This window comes from Pituophis catenifer, unplaced genomic scaffold (assembly GCF_029215685.1).
Source record: "Pituophis catenifer annectens isolate HBS135680 unplaced genomic scaffold, rPitCat1.0.hap2 SCAF_20, whole genome shotgun sequence".
Classification (NCBI taxonomy): Eukaryota; Metazoa; Chordata; class Lepidosauria; order Squamata; family Colubridae; genus Pituophis; species Pituophis catenifer.
The window spans coordinates 995,806-1,013,594 of record NW_027256900.1 but is presented as its reverse complement, the minus strand read 5'-3'; the positions used below and the strand labels follow the sequence as shown (position 1 = coordinate 1,013,594).

The 17,789-nt window shown below is 41.2% G+C and overlaps 1 protein-coding gene across 1 annotated transcript; it reads left to right on the top strand.

The window, feature by feature from the left end:
• Positions 1 to 2,851: 2,851 nt before the first annotated feature.
• On the top strand, positions 2,852 to 16,565 carry LOC139326257 (vomeronasal type-2 receptor 26-like; the record flags this gene model as incomplete). Its single annotated transcript, XM_070956414.1, has 4 exons — positions 2,852 to 2,917; positions 13,219 to 13,431; positions 14,338 to 14,452; positions 15,700 to 16,565. Coding segments are annotated over exons 1-4 (1,260 nt in total), but the record flags the coding sequence as incomplete, so codon positions are not given.
• Positions 16,566 to 17,789: the final 1,224 nt, after the last annotated feature.

Below are 17,789 nucleotides of genomic sequence, written 5' to 3'. Positions count from 1 at the left end.
AGCCTGCACGGTCTCCTTGTCAATTCATGTCTTCCCGGACCGTCTGCGTAGTCTTGTGCATGCGCGTTGTTCATTTCTTCCCTGGAGTCGTCGTGAGAGGTTCTCCTCGTTGCGGCTCGCTCGTTCTGCTCCTCCTCAGACGAATCGGTCTCTGGCTCGATTTTGGGAGTCCTGACGATGGCGGCTGCTCTTCCTCTTCTTTTGAGGGCGTTGGTGCTTGCTTCGGTCTGTGGCGTGGGGCGGTATCGGCAGGGCTCTCTGGGTTCGGGCGTCGGCGCTCTCGTAGTCAGGATGGGAGCGGGCAGGTCTTGAGGCATTGGCTTGCTCGCTCGCTTCTTCGTTAGCTTTTTAGTAATTTTTAGTTTTGGCCCAAATGCAGCAAAAAGCGTTTTCATTGCTGATTTTATTTGATTGTTTGTTGAATCACCTTCACTTTCTGATTCTGATTCTGATTCTTCTGAGGTGTTTGAATCTTCTTTTTCGTTTTCGTTGTCTGATAATGTTTTTCGCGCCAGAAATTTTGAATTGAGCTTTCTGATTGGCTCTGCTTCGCTCACCCTGGAGGTCTGTTGAAACCAAGATGGCTGCCATTCAAAATTTCGCGCGGGATCACCGTTTTTCTTCTTCACAATAATTTTTTCTGCAGTCATATCACTCACTATTTTTGGGTCTTTTGATTTTTCATTAGTGATGTGCTTCTCTCTCGCTGCTCCGCTGTTCTTCAGCATATCTTGGAGGTTCGCGATGAGGCTTTCATCATTCTTCTGGCTCTTCAATAGTTTTAATATCTCTGACCTGAGTTCGTTATTCTCTATTTCGATTTCCTCCTGGTCATCATTTTCATCTATTATTTCTTCGTCTTCAGTGGTGTATTCTTCGGATTCTCTCGAAATCACGTTTGTGGATTCGTTGATTATTTCTTGTTCTGTTTCCATTTCTTTGCTGTATGCCCTGGTGTTGGGCCTATCTTTCTTAGACATTTTTAAGTTTTTATTGAGTCAATTAACCATCCTCTGCTACCAGCTTGTTGCAATATTTTCAGGATCAGACTCAATAAATTTAGTAAGAGTTAAAGGTTTAAATATATCTCCTTTTATTTACATTAGGCATTCTATATTCACTGAATATACACAGATAGAAGCAAGGAAAAGGGTGCAAACAGCTCCTTATATATACAATGGGTGGAGCTAGATATGGGAGTGGTGAATTATGAATACATTAAGAAGTGAAGAATAAATTAACCCCTGATACCCCGTTCATATACTATTTACACATTAGAGAATAAGGCATTTACATCTGACATCCCTCCCTCCCTCCCTCCCTTCCAGGGTTGAGTTTCTCCTTTTATTTCTCCATCTCTTTTCACTTGGTTTTCTCTCACTTCTCCCTCTCTCTGTTTGTCTTTGCATGTGGTTTTTTTTTCCAACTATGCAAAGTTCTGATTAGTTTTTCACTATTTTTTCATTTAGTTCTTGGAGTCAGGCCACACTATTACATCAGCCCTTTTGTCATTGAGCATCAGCTTTCAAAGTAAAGTAAAGTTTGGCTCCAACTCAACAAGCAGCCATTTGAGATCCGTGACATGCTCAGGCATTAACTATCCCCCAAGGTTTTCTCTCTAATTGCTATGCCAACAAATGTCATATTTCTTTTTATTTTCAGCCACAGGTGCCGTGAATTCCCTCTGGGGCCAATTTCAAGGCTGTAGATCCCAAAGCTCTCAATTCTAGATGACCGATTTAATTCCATCTCTGCCCCTGTTATTATGAATCACATGGAGATTATTTCCCTTTCATTTCCCTCCAGAGAAATTCCCGACAATCTCCAAGTCCAAGAACTACTTGAATTATCCAGGGATCCCTCCTGAGAGGGAGAATTACGATAAAAGTTTCAGCTCTGCTGTTTGGCCAAATCCTTCAGGGGAGACTTTGGGCAGAGAAATATGGAGGTTTGGGACAGGCAGAGTCTGTGCTCTTGAATGTACATCTCCCTCCTTTCCAGATGAAGCTGAGCATTTCTCTGTGTTTCAATGAGGAAAGCATCTGCATATTCCACCTTGCGAGAGTCCTTTGAATTCTCCTAATTCTTCTTTAGAAACAGGAAAGGGATTCATTGATTCATCCCATGAATGATGGACCTCCTGCTTCTGCCTCTGATACTACTTTTGTCCCATCCAGTCTCTGGGAAGCTGAGAATGAAATGCCCACTGAGTTCAGAGAACCAGGATGGGAAACCATGGAGCTATTACAGACCAGGAGACCATTTAATCAGTATAGTCACCAGTGGAATGAAACAATTGCATATAAAGTTGGTTTTCAACGTGGCTCCTTCTCTTCAGTTTGTTTTCCATGATTCGTAAGTCATTCAGAGTAATGGAATTCCAGTCCCTCCATTCTAACACTCTCTTTCTCTTTTTTATTTTTTTTTTCATTTCTTCCTATGTATATTGAGGGATATGTCCAATTTCCTGAATGATTTTGATTTCCATGGCTTCTCTCTTTTGTCTGATTTTGTGAAAGAGACTCAAAAAGGGGTCTGAAAAAAAGCTGAAAGGGCTGCAGATTATTTTCCTCTCGCTGTTCAATCCTTAATTTATTACTTGGATAATGAATTTTATTTAAAGTAGTGGTGGAATCAGTTGTAGTTGCCGTACCTCAGCCCATTTCCATATTTGTGTAATTGATCTTTGCTTTTGGATCAATGATGGTTTAAGGCTCAGTAGGCTTCTGGAGGATTATATATATTATATATAACAAAAGTATTTGTTGTGGCTGATGATTATAATGACTTTTTTTTCAATAGGACTTCTTATGATTTTTCTAATTGCTTACTATTCATTTTCGCCACTCAAATGGTCAACAAGAATTCCCAACTCTTCCACAACCTCACACTGGGCTTCAACATCCATAACAACTATGTGAGCACTTTCTGCACTTCAGATTCCTTGCTGGACATGCTCTCCACTGGAGAAGCCAATGTCCCCAACTACAGCTGTGGAAGGAAGGAGAACCTTCTGGCTCTTCTTGATGGAGCTGACAGGGACATCTCCATCCAGATGTCAACATTAGCAGACACCTACAAAGTCCCACAGGTTTGTGTGTGTTTTTCTCCTTCTGGTAAAGTGAGGGGTGGGTGGTGGTGGGTGAGCAATAGATGCAATCATGTCTTCTCCATGGAATCCAAGAGCTGCTTTTCTCCATATTAGCAAAAATGTTAATATTTTAACCCATTATGTTGAGATTAATCATAAAATACGAGCAAAACATTGCCCGGAATACAAGCAAAATATTCCCTGGAGAAGATATTCTACCAACTATTTAACTGATCAAAAAATATCCCTGGTTGTTGGGGCCTCTATTGGCATCTTCATTTTCACAGATAAATAATGCCTGCCCTATCCAGTCGGATTGAAGTTGGCAATAGTAGCATTTTATCCATCTAAAATGTGGAATAAAAATTAGCAATTATTGGCCAAGTAGACTAGAAGATATTGTGGATAAAATTTATGCCATGATCCTCTTAGTTAAACTTGAGAAAAATGTATTACTTGCAGAAGAACCAGAAGGTTTTAGGTAGAGTTAAAAGCTAAATAACCCAACAGGTTGTTTTTTAAAATGTCCAATTTGGGTTTAAATCAGAGGATTTGTTTGTGGATAAGGGATTTTCTGACAGGCAGGCCAGAGTCAGTAAGGATGGGATCTCACCATTCCTCTACTCTGATACTAAGCACAGGAGCCCCCCAGGGTTGTGTGCTAAGCCCTTTCCTTTATTCCTTGTAGACACATGACTGCACCCCACTGTATAACACCAACACAATTATTAAATTTGCGGATGACACAACAGTGGTGGGGCTCATTAATAAGAACAATGAGTCTGCTTACAGGAAGGAAGTACAAGGGCTGACATTGTGGTGTAATGAAAATAACCTCACACTTAACACCACAAAAACTAAAGAACTCATAATTGACTTCAGGAGGAAGAGAGATGTACATCTACCATTGTACATAAATGGTGAGGAGGTGGAGAGGGTGGGTAGTTTTAAATTTCTGGGAACTTATATCTCGGAGAACCTCTCATGGACTATGAATGCTAACATGCTTGTGAAGAAGGCACAGAAGAGGCTGTACTTCCTGAGAATGCTCAGGAAGATAAATCTATCTCAGCATCTACTTCCGTCCTACTATTGCAGCACCATTGAGAGTGTCCTGACATACGGCATTCTTGCATGGTATGGGAGCAGCTCTGTAACAGACAAAAAAGCTCTACAGAGAGTCATTAAAACTGCCCAGAATATTATCGAACTCCAGCTACCAGCCCTGGACAACATCTTCGAATCTCACTGTTTGAGGAAGTTGCATAACATTCTCAGAGACTCTTCCCATCCTGCTTACAATCTTTTTGCACTGTTGCCTTCTGGCAGAAGATACAGAACAATTAAAACTTGGACCACACGTTTTCTGAATAGTTTTTATCCCAGAGCTATAATTGCACTCAACAATGAACTAAAGGACCACCATCAGTGAGCTGTTGGACAGTATTACTTGGTCTGTTGTGTGGATGTTTGGGTGGTTTTAGGGGTGGGGAATTGGGGTGGGTGGGAGTGTGTTTGGGGATTGTTATGTGTGGGACCTGGTCTTTGGGTGTCAAGTAAATTTTGTTGTATGTGTATACTGTGTATACACATACAATGACAATAAAGTTTGTTTGTTTGTTTGTTTATTTATTTATTTATTAGATTTTATAAGGAATAATGCACAAGTTAATAATCTAATATTGGCAACAAATTTGTCCTGAAATATCTAATCTATATCAGTGAGGTAAAACAAGATTTGCTGCTTTCTAGATGTTAGTGCAGCATTTGACTCAATAAACAGAGAAATATGATGGAAAAAATGGATGGCCCTCAAAATGGAGCTCAGACTGTTGGCCCCTTTTTTGAGAGGGAGGTTTGGGCTCAATGGAGCCATGAGAAGAAGGATCTATGCTTACCAAGGGAGAAGGGAAAGATGCATATTTGAACCCTTGTTATTCAGTTGAGATATGAATGACTTACTAGGACTAATGCAGGGTCAAAAAACAGATCATAAATAAACATTATTTCATTCTTTCACAAAAATGACTAAATTAGTGGACCAATGAAATGCTGTGCATGTAGTATACAGTACTTGGATTTCAGAAAGGCTTTGACAAAGTAAACCACAACCTATTTCTTGGTAAGCTGAAAATATGTGGAGTAGACCACATCACCCCCAGATGGGCTCAGCCTGTGGTCCTCAATGGAACTACGTCTGCATGGAGGGAAACAAGCAGTGGGGGACCCCAAGGTTCCATTTTAGGCCCAGTTCTCTTCAACGTCTTCATGACTGATTTGGATGATGGGAGAAATGGGGAAATCATTAAATTTGAAGACAACACTAAAGCGGCAGGAATAGCCAACACCCCAGTAGATCGGCTGAAGATCCAGATGGATCTAGGTAGACTTGAACCCTGGGCCTATCTAACAAAATGAAATTTAATGTAGAAAAAAGTAAGGTTTTATATTTAGGCTAGAAAAACCAAATGTCCGCTTACAGATGAGGTTCCTGCAACGGTTCATCGTATGTTTTAGCCTCCAGTCCCCTCATCCTCTTGGTTGCTCTTCTCTGCACTTTTTCTAGAGTCTCAACATCTTTTTTTATAGTGTGGTGACCAAAACTGGATGCAGAATTCTAGGTGTGGTCTTACTAAGGCTTTACAGGGTGGTATTAGTACCTCTCTTGATCTTGATTGTATCCGTTACTGCAATTTAGGATTACATTGGCTTTTTTTTGCTGCTGGCTCATATTTAACTGGTTGTCCACTAAGACTCCAGGATTCCTCTCACAGTTACTGCTATTATGCCTGGTTTACTGCTTGAACGGGGTTGGACTAGAAGACCTCCAAGGTCCCTTCCAACCCTTTTAGTTTGTTATAAGTTCTGTTATAGGTACACATGTTTAGCCTGCTAAATTCCTATTGGAATACACTGATTTATAAAGATAACGTGATATTCTCATACTTACACATTGGATTGTATAGACTTGAATTGTTTTGTCTTAATAATTATCTGATAATTTATGAAGCAAGTTCAAAAGTTATGGTCTTTGGGAAATGACATCATAGCCATAGATGGTCAGCCATTAGAGCAAGTAACACCTTTCCTTACCTGGGGTTGTTTTCTCTGAGCCTGAATCTTGGCTCCCTCATCATCCAAGGAGCTCAGTTAGAGAAAGGGCAGGAGTGAAAGTGGTGCTTAAATGAAAACCTCATAGCTCTCCAGCTTCCTCAGCCCCAATGATTAAAGTATCGGAGGCCCAGTTTTCCCCCATGTTCTTCCATCAATCTGATGTTTGGGGCTCCAGAGAGAAACCACCAGCAGAACCAACCCAATCTCAGCCTCTGAGGAGGATCTTGGGGTGGGTAAAAGGACTCCAGCTGCTGCCCTCAGAGCTGATTTGGGAATTTACACAATTTCTGCTTTGTCTAAAATCAGAAAATATGGGCATTGGCATAAAATTTCATTTATGGAAATTGACAGACTCTGAAAATTGTGGCTGTTGGAACAGAGAAAACTTCAATTAAAGACCAAACTTGGATTATGCAACTGACAAATCTTATTAGGCTTTGAGGTCTGCCTGTTTCTTGTATAACTGGAGAAAGAAGTTAAAAAATTTCCTCCAGAAAGAATCTGGGATATAGAAGCAAAAAAAGATGCAGCAATCCTCGAAACTTATAATAGGCCCTTTATTGGAATAGAATACTCCAGTTGGCATTTGCATACATTAATCTAATTGTGATAAATTGTAGGAGTAGGATACAGTAATATGATTTACATTTTTATTGTTTTTTAATTTGCTTATTATTTTCTACTTTTATTATACAATCTTGCTAATATTCTGTCTTTAATATTTTAAACAATGTCTGATTAACAAACTATTCTAACACATTCAGATTGGATTTATTAAAATCTAATATTTTGGACTTGATCTGATCCCAAATGTAACACAGCTTTCTTCATTGCTTTTTCAGATCAGTCTTAAAACTGATTCAGAGGCTCTGAGTGACAAAAGCCATTTCCCCTTTTTTTACCGGATGAATCCCAAAGAAGGATTCCAGTACCCAGCAATTGTCTATCTGCTCCTCCATTTCAGATGGACCTTCATTGGCCTCTTTGCTTCAGACACAGAAAATGGAGAGAATTTCATGAGGATTTTTCCTCCTATGCTTGTCAGGAGTGGAATTTGTGTGGTTATATCACAACTGTTCTCAACAACTGGATACACAGCATCCCTCAGGGATTCCCTCTCTAAGTGGAGACAAGTCAACGTCTTTGTTCACTTCATGGAAAATGATTTCATTTGGGAGAGAATTCTTCCTTTCCATTTAACATTTATGCGTCTGCCAGGACCCATTGAAGGGAAAGTCTGGATCCTCACAAATTTTGCAGGGTATCCAATGAACAAACGCAGACTTCTCAAATACATCCATAGTATTTGGAACTTTACTTATCTTGGAAAAGAAAGGCCAATTGATTCTGCCTTTGAACCCTATTTCTTTGTGGAAGAAAAGTTTCAAGATCATTATTTCCGTTGTTCTCTTTCAAAGAACGTCTTTTCTGTCAAAGGCCGCAGAAGATGCACCCAGAAAGCCCCACTGGAGACCCAGGAGAAAGAGAACAGGATCCTGATCCCAAATCACTATTACTTTTACAGTATCATGAAGACTCTGGCCCAGGCCTTGAATGTCGCTTATTCCTCCAGATCGAGATGGGGAAGGAAGGAGGGAGAGAAGAGTTTGGGGTTTCCAAGGCTGCAACCGTGGCAGGTATGGGATCCCTATATGGATCCATTAATCTTTGATCCTTTGGAGGAGGAATCCAGAGGAGAAGGAGGGGAACCACCTCAACAGATCTGTCCAATTCAATTACTCAGGGAATAATGGTTCCAAAGAGTAGATACCATGGCATTTTAATATTAAACTCTGTTCATTTGAAAATGCTGTATTCTTTCTTAAATGAATTCCTGTATTTGTGGGTTTGTGATGAGCATAGTGGAATTTCCCCTTTGTTCCGTCCCCACTGCAGGTGGGTCTGTGTGCAGCTCAACAGGCAGCTAAACCCCACTCTTCTCCTCCAGTGAAAGGGAGCCTGGGGTGGATCTGGGTGTTTCATTGGGAGAAAAGGGCACGGAGAAACTGAGGAGATGCAAAGAGTGAGAATCAAAGATAAATAGGAGATAGACAGCATTAACTAACAGCCAACAAAGAAGCAGCTGGAACCTCTCCAGCGATGCTCCGTGTGAGGGACGGAGGCCTCTGGATGACCATGTGTCTCGGTCAAACCGGCTGCTTCCGTCTCCTCCAAAGGCTGAGAGAAAAGGGAGTCTGGCTTCAGACCATACAGTGAGGCTTATCTGCCCCCGGCCACTAAGTGGTGCTAGACCAACAACAGCACAATAGATACATGTTGTGGCATAACAACCTTTATAAATTTGGAGGAGACCCTGAGACCATCTAGCCCAACCCCTCCTCTCTGCAGGAATCCCAGTTAAAGCTTCTCTGACTGATGGCTGCTCCGTCTTTGCATTCAGACAATCCATGAAGAGAAGACTGAACTTCTCTGCTTCACTGGCTCAGCTCTAAAACAGCTCAAACTTTTATCATATTTTTTTCTCTCCTTCAGCTAAAATCTCTCTTGTAACTGAATGCATATTTGCATGACTGACACTCTGGAATAATAGTGAGCAGATCTTACACTCGTGTGTAATGTGTGTCAGTGATTGGAAGAGGGCTGCATCCTCCCTTCTCCAACCGAGAGATTGTGTCAGTTGGAAAAGGGGCTCCCAGACTCCTCCTGATCTTCAGCTCTTCTCCTTGTTCTCTTTCCTCAAGGCTAAAAGCAGCTTCTTTGATCTCTTCCTTGGCTTATTTCTCCTTCCCTGAAGTTCACGTAGATTTTGTGCAAATTTTCCTCCAAGCTTGGTGCCTGCAAGGGGACCTGGTCCTTGAGTTGGGGTCTCCCCAAACCAAAACATTCACTTCCTGAGATTCTTATGGCTGCATTTGCCTTCTTTCCATGAACATCTCCCTGCTGACTCAGATTCTGTTCCCAGTTAATTACGATTTTGAGATCATTTCCACAAACATAAATATCAAGTTTGGTATCCCTCATCTTTCTTCCAGTCCATCATTCATGTTCTTATATGAGACTCTATTTAGTTAGTCAAGTCCTAGTAGCTAAAAATCAGATATTTTTTACTGCTTTTTACATATTGCACCCTTCTCTGTGTCCTAATCATAAATATTGTTTTTGGAAACTTGATAATCCTCTCATTAAATTTTATTTTATTCAAAAAGGTAAACTACAAACTTCAAAAAATAAAACTATTAGAAAGACAAAACAAAATTAGATGAAACATTTTTTAAAAAAATTGTGCATTAAAAACAGATAAAACCACATACGCATATATTGTTCACCAGTTGAATACTGACAGATGTACATTTCTCTCCCTTGCAAAATAGGCCCACAATTATAAACTTCTACCGATATATTTGCAACCACTTGACTTGTCATCTGTCTGCTATATATAAAAAATGTTGTTAACAGGTAATCCAAAAATAAATAAATAAATAAATGTCAAAACTTCAAAACTCTCTGTTATCTGCTATTCTATTTAACTCTCAGACAATTTGCAGGGGCTTCTTATCTACCACAGACCACCACAATCATTATCTCTGATCCATCCTGAATCTGTTCATGATTCAATATCTTTGTTTGATTCTTAATAATAATGCATTTCCTTAAAACTTTAATTAGGATCTTTCCCAGCAACTGCTTTCCATTCCCCAAAGTCACAGGACCTCCTGTAAATTGAAACACAATGACTCTTAAGATTTGTTTTCCAGTTAAATATGACAAGTCCATTCCCTCAATCTCCCTCAATCTTCTTGAAAGAATCCATTTCTTCAGTCATCCGTTCTGTCCACTTTGAGTCTTCAGGGTCCATGGCCTCTCCAGCCATCTCCAAGCAGCCTCCCTTCAAACCAGACTCTTCCTTCACGGATGCCAGCAGCAAATTCAGTTCCAGTCCATCCATCCATCCAATCCAATTCAATCCAATCCATCTGATTCAACAATTGTTGCTTGCTTCTGATTATCACCTTTAAGTTGATTTAAAACCATTGTTATTTTATCAAACTTTTAAAATGAAGTTTCAAATAAGGTTTTTAAGTAGAAAAACTTTATATTCTTTAAATTAAATCACATCAAATTAGCTTACTCTAGGATCTACATCTTAGATCAAATCTTGCGTGAAGGGGATTTATCAACTTGACTGTATTAATGATAACATAGAATAATTGATGTCCAATAGCAAAAAGTTATCTCTAACCTTCAATCCCTGGCCCATTAATTGAAGTATATAAAGGTTACGCCTATGCTCTTGTATGGAGCAGAAGTTTGGGATTTCTACTCAACCACAGTACTAGAACAAACACAGTCCCAGCACCTGAGCTGTATTGTGGGGATAGATCTAAGGACATCTGCTGCAGCAGTTAGAGCTGAATTGGGAATGTATACAATTCATCCACTATCCAAAATCAAAGCATGTAACCACTGGCACAAAGTCAATGAAATGGAGACTGATAGACTCCCCAAGTTATGCTTACTAGAGCAGATAAACTCACAATCACAAACCTCTTGGATCACTAAACTGATTAATTTTGGAAGCTGGACCTTCCTGTCTCTTGCGTAACAGGAGAACAATTTTTAAAATAAACAGCTTCCCAAAGAATTAAGGATATAGAAGCGCAAAATGACATGGCTATTCTTAGTAAGGTGGGTAAGTTGAAATGGCTGAGCAAATACAAACCTACTTTTCAACTAGACAACTATTTAAAGTTACACCTGCCAAAACATCCTAGGGAGAGATTTACGCAAGCGAGATTCAAAGAGCTGGACACAATGGTCAGATATGGGAGATTCCACTCTAGACCTTATAATGGACGTCTCTGCATTTGCAGAGTGGCAGAGGCAGAAGACCTGGCTCACATCCTATTTGATTGCTGCCTGCAGAAGAGGGTGAGAGGCAGGTACCTTGGTCCATACACCAAACGAAGGACCCATTGGGAATCCCATATCAAAACGACTCACCTTATCTGCAGCCAGAATTTGAAAACAACATTTAATACAGCTCAGTACTTGAGCAAAATGGCTCGGTTGAGATCGGCATTTGTGGGACTGATTGGGGTAGACTGAAGGGGTGATATTGAAATATAATTTTATCATATTTTATTTATCCATATATTATTGTATTCTATTCCAATCTCATTTTAAATTGTTTTTATTGGATTTTAGTAATAATTTGTGTTTGAATTCTGCACTTTGATTTGGCCCATGGACTAATCAATCAAGTAAACAAACATAACCTTCAGGTGTTGTAGGAAAAATTTAAAAAGATTAAAAAATATTTGAGTATCACTTTGAAGACAGTTTTTATCCACTTAATTATCATACCATCCACCCCTCAGTTTTCTAATCACATCACACAATTGTTTCTGAGTCTGTTACTGAAATCCAGTGATATCCCCATAATCTATTTAGGAAGTGGAATGATGTGTGAGAGTGACTTTTGGGATTAGGAGAAGAGAGGCTGCTTAGGGAAGGATCAGAGAAGAGGGGAGAATCCAGGGGTGAAATTCACTTACCTTCCCTACCGGTTCGCAAATGTGTGCGCACTACCACAGAGCCCTCATCAGAGCCTCCCCCAGACTCCAGGACTGGCCCATGTCCCTCCCCAACCTCCTCACTGTCCGAATCTGCTGCCAGCTCCAGTGGCCGCTGGTGGGCCACAACAGCCATACGGATTCTTCTTTCGGCTTCTGTCAATCCTGTCTCCAGGCGCAGAAGTGCATTTGAGAGACAACGTGGCATCTGGAGAATTGATCTGGTGAATTTGGATTGAACTACTTCTAATGATGTAAAACATGAAGCTGACGGTCCGAGCAACGTCCCATAAAGGAGCTGTGCTAGCGATTTGGGCACAAAAAGCTGAATAGCAGCAGGGACATAGTAGCCTCCCTTTCTGCGGAAACAATGAAGAATGGTGCTGGCTGATCTTTGGCCCAGGGCAGCTGCATGTTTCTTGAACCCTTGGCCTAAATGGCCACCCCCAGGGATTTGAAGGGGCTTCCCTGCTCTATTTTGTGGCCATTTAGATAACATGAATCAAGTTTTGACCTTTTTAATCTTTGTTTTCTCATCATTTATGCCCAGTTGATTGTAATTGCAGTGCTGGAGAAGGGCTCGCAAGGCTCTTTTAAGGCCTTCTGGTGTCCTGGAGAGGATCACAGGGGCATCTGCATAGAGCAGGGGGGGCGATGCTTCGGTCACCTATTTTTTTTGGGGGGGGGTGATTTGGTTTGTTTAGCCATTTTACCATGCCAGTTATGTAAAGGTTGAAAAGCAGGGGGGCCAAAATGCCCCCGTTTAACCCCCTTTTGAGTTTTAACTGACTTCGAGAGGGACCCCTGCATATCACACCTCACCTTGAGGGATGTTTTAGTATGTAGGGCAGGTAAGAGATGAAGAAGCCTGTGGTCAATTGAGGCAGCTTCCAGCTTCTCCCATAGCTTAGTCCTGGGAACCGTATCAAAGGCTGCCTTGAGATCTATAAAGGAGGCGTAGAATGATGCAGGTCTATTTGATGTGTATTTTTCCATCAGTTGATGAAGAACTAAGCACTGATCGGTAGTGCCTCTCCCCTCTCTAAACCCGGCTCCCTCTTCAGCGATCAAATTCTCCAGAGCCAGCCACTCTCCATCTGGAGGTGTTTTCCATCAGGATGACCAGGGAGAAGATTAGCCTGACAACTTTCTTCTTGATCAACCCATGCTTTCTGGGAATCAACCTCTTGTTTTCAAAGAGTTTATGAATCATCTTTTTCCCCCTCTGTTCATTTTATTTGTCATCTGCTCTAGAATGTTCCCTATAATTGATCAATTGTGTCAATGATATTTTCTCTATGCTTTGTCAGTATATGATGGACAAATTTTTCTCAAAGTTTCTCATTCACTTATGAAGATAATGGCCGTATTTGTATCCTATTTACCCATATTTGGAGATGAGACAATTGTAGAAGAAAGATTCAATGTGGCATAAGAAAAAAGTTCTGTTTTTCAAATTCCTGGATGTTCCCATTCTAGTTTCATCTCTTTCTGGAGAAGAACGAATTTTGGAATATTTCCAGCATTAAACTGTACTTGGACCAAAATGGAGAGATGACGGCAGATCTGGGCATTCTGGGCTTCTTGGTTCTCCCCAAGGAGGATGCCAGGAGAGAGACTCTGGCGTATACTCTAAAACAGAGATTTATTATCAGAGAAAGTGTTCTTTCACGGCTAAAGTTGCTCAATAAGGTGGGAGAAATTTTGGTGTCTTTTCTCTGTTTTCCAAAGCCTGAGGTCCCATTTCAAGTGGGCAAAGCAGGGGTGAAATGGTACTACCTCACTCTGGTTTAGGCAAACTGGTAGTAAAAATACTTTTAAAAGGTAAAAAAGGTTCCAACAATCGCGCAGCACAGCTGTGATCATTGGAACCTTTTTTAAAAAAATTTATAGCATTTTTTTACTACCTATTCGCCCGAACCGGTAGGAAAAAAAATGCTTTAAAAAAGTAAAAAAAAGAAGTTGGCCAAGCCCACCCAGTCACAGGACCCCAGCAAGCCACGCCTACCAAGCCACGCCCACAGAATTTTACATTTCACCATTGGGGCAAAGCCATTTCAAGTGGGCAAAGCCTAGAGTCTCCAGGGTGGTTGGCCTCCCATGCCAGGTGGTGTCATCTCATGGAAGCTCTTCAAGAGACGGGACCTAAGTGGAGTGGCTTTGCCACGTTTTATGGAAACCTTTTAAGATCTTACTGGTCAGAGGTTTCTTTCTTCATCACAGTTTTACTCTACATTAAAAAATCTAATGGAATAAAAGCTTCCTAAAATTTTTACTGTAAACTTTGTTCTCAGTTTTAATATGAATATATCATCATACTTTAAAAAAATCAATTCCATCTCTCTAGACTGTATTAAATAGAAAAGTTCTTTATTGTAATGCTAAATTCCGAAACCAAAAGGGAGGAACTAAATGAAGAATCTCTCAGTTATTATACCTCCTGCATCTCTTTAGAAGTAGTCAGAGATTTCATATTCACCTCAGTGAAGACCAGAGGCTACTTGTCTCCATCCATTTCTCCCTCCATTTTCCATGGACGGAGAGTCCTAATCTCTTTTCTTTGGCATTCCTTGTTTCTCTGCTCAGTCTCTGCCTCAGTCCAAATGTGTGGAAAGTTGTCATCCTGGATTTGTCAAGAGGGCTCGAGAAGGAGAGCCAGTTTGCTGCTATGACTGCGTTCCTTGTCCGGAGGGGACCTTCTCCACTCAGGAAGGTGGGTCACACTGAGGAAAATGGGAGGCTTTGTGGAACTGGATCCATCCAGAACATTTTCATAAAAGTGCAAGTTAAAAGACAGATTGAAGCTCACGTGGTTTTTTATTTTGAACTTGGATAATTTCTTATCTCAAAGGAAGTAAATCAAAAAGACTTGGAAGGAGGGGCTGGGAAAGAGATGGGAGGAGGAGGTGGCAGACTGGGCAAGCTTTATTAACAGCGGAGGAAATATCTCTTCTGCTTTTTAGTTTGGATATTGCTGCTAAGTTCAGCTTGCCTCACCTTTCTAGGAACATCTGAGTGAGGGGTGAAATGCAAAATTTTTCCCTACCGGTTCTGTGAGCGTGGCTTGGTGGGTGTGGCAGGGGAAGGATATTGCAAAATCTCCATTCCCAACCCACTCTGGGACCAGCCAAAGGTGGTATTTGCCGGTCCTTCGAACTACTCAAAACTTCCGCTACTGGTTCTCCAGATTTCACCCCTGATCTTAGTTCTTTGAAACTTGATCAATTGTTTTCTGTCCACCTTCTGAAAGACCGTGCAATCCACTGTATATTGGATCCTCCCCTTGAGGATTACTGAGAAGGTGTCACTGGTCCATAATCTGGTGCTGTGGATAGTTATGGGGGAACTCATTACACAAATAGTCTGCCAGTCATGTAGATCAATCAATCAATCAATCAGAATAGAGTAGAAGGAACTTTGGAGGTCTTCTAGTCCAGCCCCCTATTCAAGCAGGAGACCCTATACCATTTCAGACAAGTGACTGTGCAGTCTCTTCTTAAAAACCTCCAATGTTGAAGCACCCACAACTTCTGGAGGCCAGCAGTTCCACTGGTTAATTGTTCTCACTGATAGGAAGTTTCTCCTTAATTCCAGGTTGCTTCCAGATGTTATAGCATACTGAAGGTATCCTCCAAGTCCAGGATATTAACTGCCATGGGGCAGGACTCAGTATGTTTGCCTAGCACGATTATATGATTCATTATTAACCTCTAATAATATAGGTTCCTATGAAGATTCTACGCATCACACAGGAAATAATTAACATCCTATGTCTTCCCTCACCTTCATATACCTAGCTACATTTTTAAAAACATATCCTTCTTATGCTCTTTTTAATGAAATAGCTAAGAAATATGTCTTGGAAAATGCCCATGGTAACAGCTGTCATCCAAAAAAGATATTTCTTGACATGTAAAAAACCCAGTATATTAAAGAAATATTTATTTTTGGCTTTCTCAGATACAGAAAAATGCACCAAGTGTCCAGATGATAAATATCCAAATGTGGACAGAGTCCAATGTATCCCCAAAGTCATCACCTTCCTGTCTTATGAGGAACATCTGGGTATCATCCTGGTCTCTTTTGCCCTATTCTTGTTCTTAATCACAGACCTTGTTTTAATCATCTTCATGAAATACCGAGAAACTCCCCTTGTCAAAGCCAACAACCGGGACCTCTCCTACATCCTCCTGGTCTCCCTCCTGCTTTGCTTCTTGTCTCCTTTTCTGTTCATTGGTCAACCAAGGAAAACCACCTGCCTTCTCCGACAAACAGTCTTCAGCATCATCTTCTCAGTTGCCGTTTCTTCTCTCTTGGCCAAAACCATCACGGTGGTGCTGGCTTTCCTGGCCACAAAACCAGGAAACCGAGTGAAGAGATGGTTGGGGAAGAGCTTGGCCAACTCCATCATCCTTTCTTCTTCTTCTGTCCAAATTATCATCTGCTCCATCTGGCTGGGAGTTTCTCCCCCCTTCCCTGACTCTGACCTCCACTCCCAGCCTGGAGAGATCATCCTGCAGTGCAACGAAGGGGCCGTTGTCATGTTCTACGTCACCCTCAGCTACATGGGCTTCCTGGCTGCCATCTGCTTCACGGTGGCTTTCCTGGCCAGGAACCTGCCTGGGGCCTTCAACGAAGCCAAGCTGATCACCTTCAGCATGCTGGTCTTCTGCAGTGTCTGGGTGACTTTTGTGCCCACCTACCTGAGCACCAAAGGGAAATACATGGTGGCTGTGCAGGTCTTCTCTATCCTGGCCTCCAGTGCTGGTCTGCTGGGCTGCATCTTCATCCCCAAGTGCTACATTATCCTTCTGAGGCCAGACCTCAACACAAAGGAGCAGCTCACGGCCAGAACAAATGTAAAAACATGAGATATAACACCATTGTGATATTGGAAGAATTGTTAATGGTTCTTTTATTTGAAAGGAGATATTCTTTCCATTTAGATAGTATGCAGGAGTCAAAGAAAATCATATCTATATGTTTCAAAATGGGAAATTCTTGAATGACTGGAATTCTTCTAGCTCTCTTCCCTTTCAGCTCAATAAAGAGAACTCTGTAAGAGTCATTCAGAGAAATTTTCTGTTCAGCAACAACTATTGAATGTGACACCTTATAAAAAATAATTCGGGCACTTCTTCCTACAGCTAAAAGTGTGTGTGAGAGAGAGTGAGGAAGAAAAGAGGTCAGGAGGAAGCTGTGGGAACCAGCCTCGTTGCCTGATCCTCTCCGTGAAAATGCCAGAATGATGTGAAATGCCATGTTTGACTGGCTCTCAGCTGGGGAGGGAAATCTTCATCCCTCTTATATAGTTCTTTCTTGATTTCCTCATAAAAACCTCCTTTGCAGAAAGTGTTCAGCAGAAGAGCTTCTGGGATTTCAGTTTGGGGTTGGTTTGTTTGGTTTTTTTTTGTATGTGCTTCACACCAAAATAATAAATAAATATTAAAGTATATTAAGAAATTGCCACTGTATTTTTTTTTTCTTTCATCAACCGTAGAATTAAAATAGTAGATTTCAGGTCCTTTAATTTTCCACTCTACAATTTCTACCTAAAGCCTTTTCTCTGCTCCTTTTCCAAGCTTGTCTTGTCTGTGAAGGGCTGGAGAAGATGTCCAGAGAAAGGGGAGCTGGAGACTCTTCCCAGGAGGAGGTTGAGGGGATCCTGTCTAAAGGCAGCCGCATCACTGACCAGGTCACAAACCTTCAATGCTGCATAATTTCATCCAGGTCCAAGAAGGGGGTGAATAGAGGGGAGAGGGGACTTCCTGGTTTCTAGGAAGAGGCACCCATGGAAGCTGTTCTGCTCTCCAACCACACAGATTGATGATCAATTGGGAATCAATGTTTAGCTTTCAGAATGGCTCCTAATTGTGAATTATTTGCAAATTCCATTTTAAGGCGATTAGAAAAGCTCTGATGGCTCAGACCAAGATCAGTCTAAGACTCACAGTGACCACACAAATCCCTCTGGTTCTCCCACAAGCAGAAGGCAGAGAGACTTCTGGCTTTGCCCAACATGGAACAGCCATTTTCCCACAATTTCCACC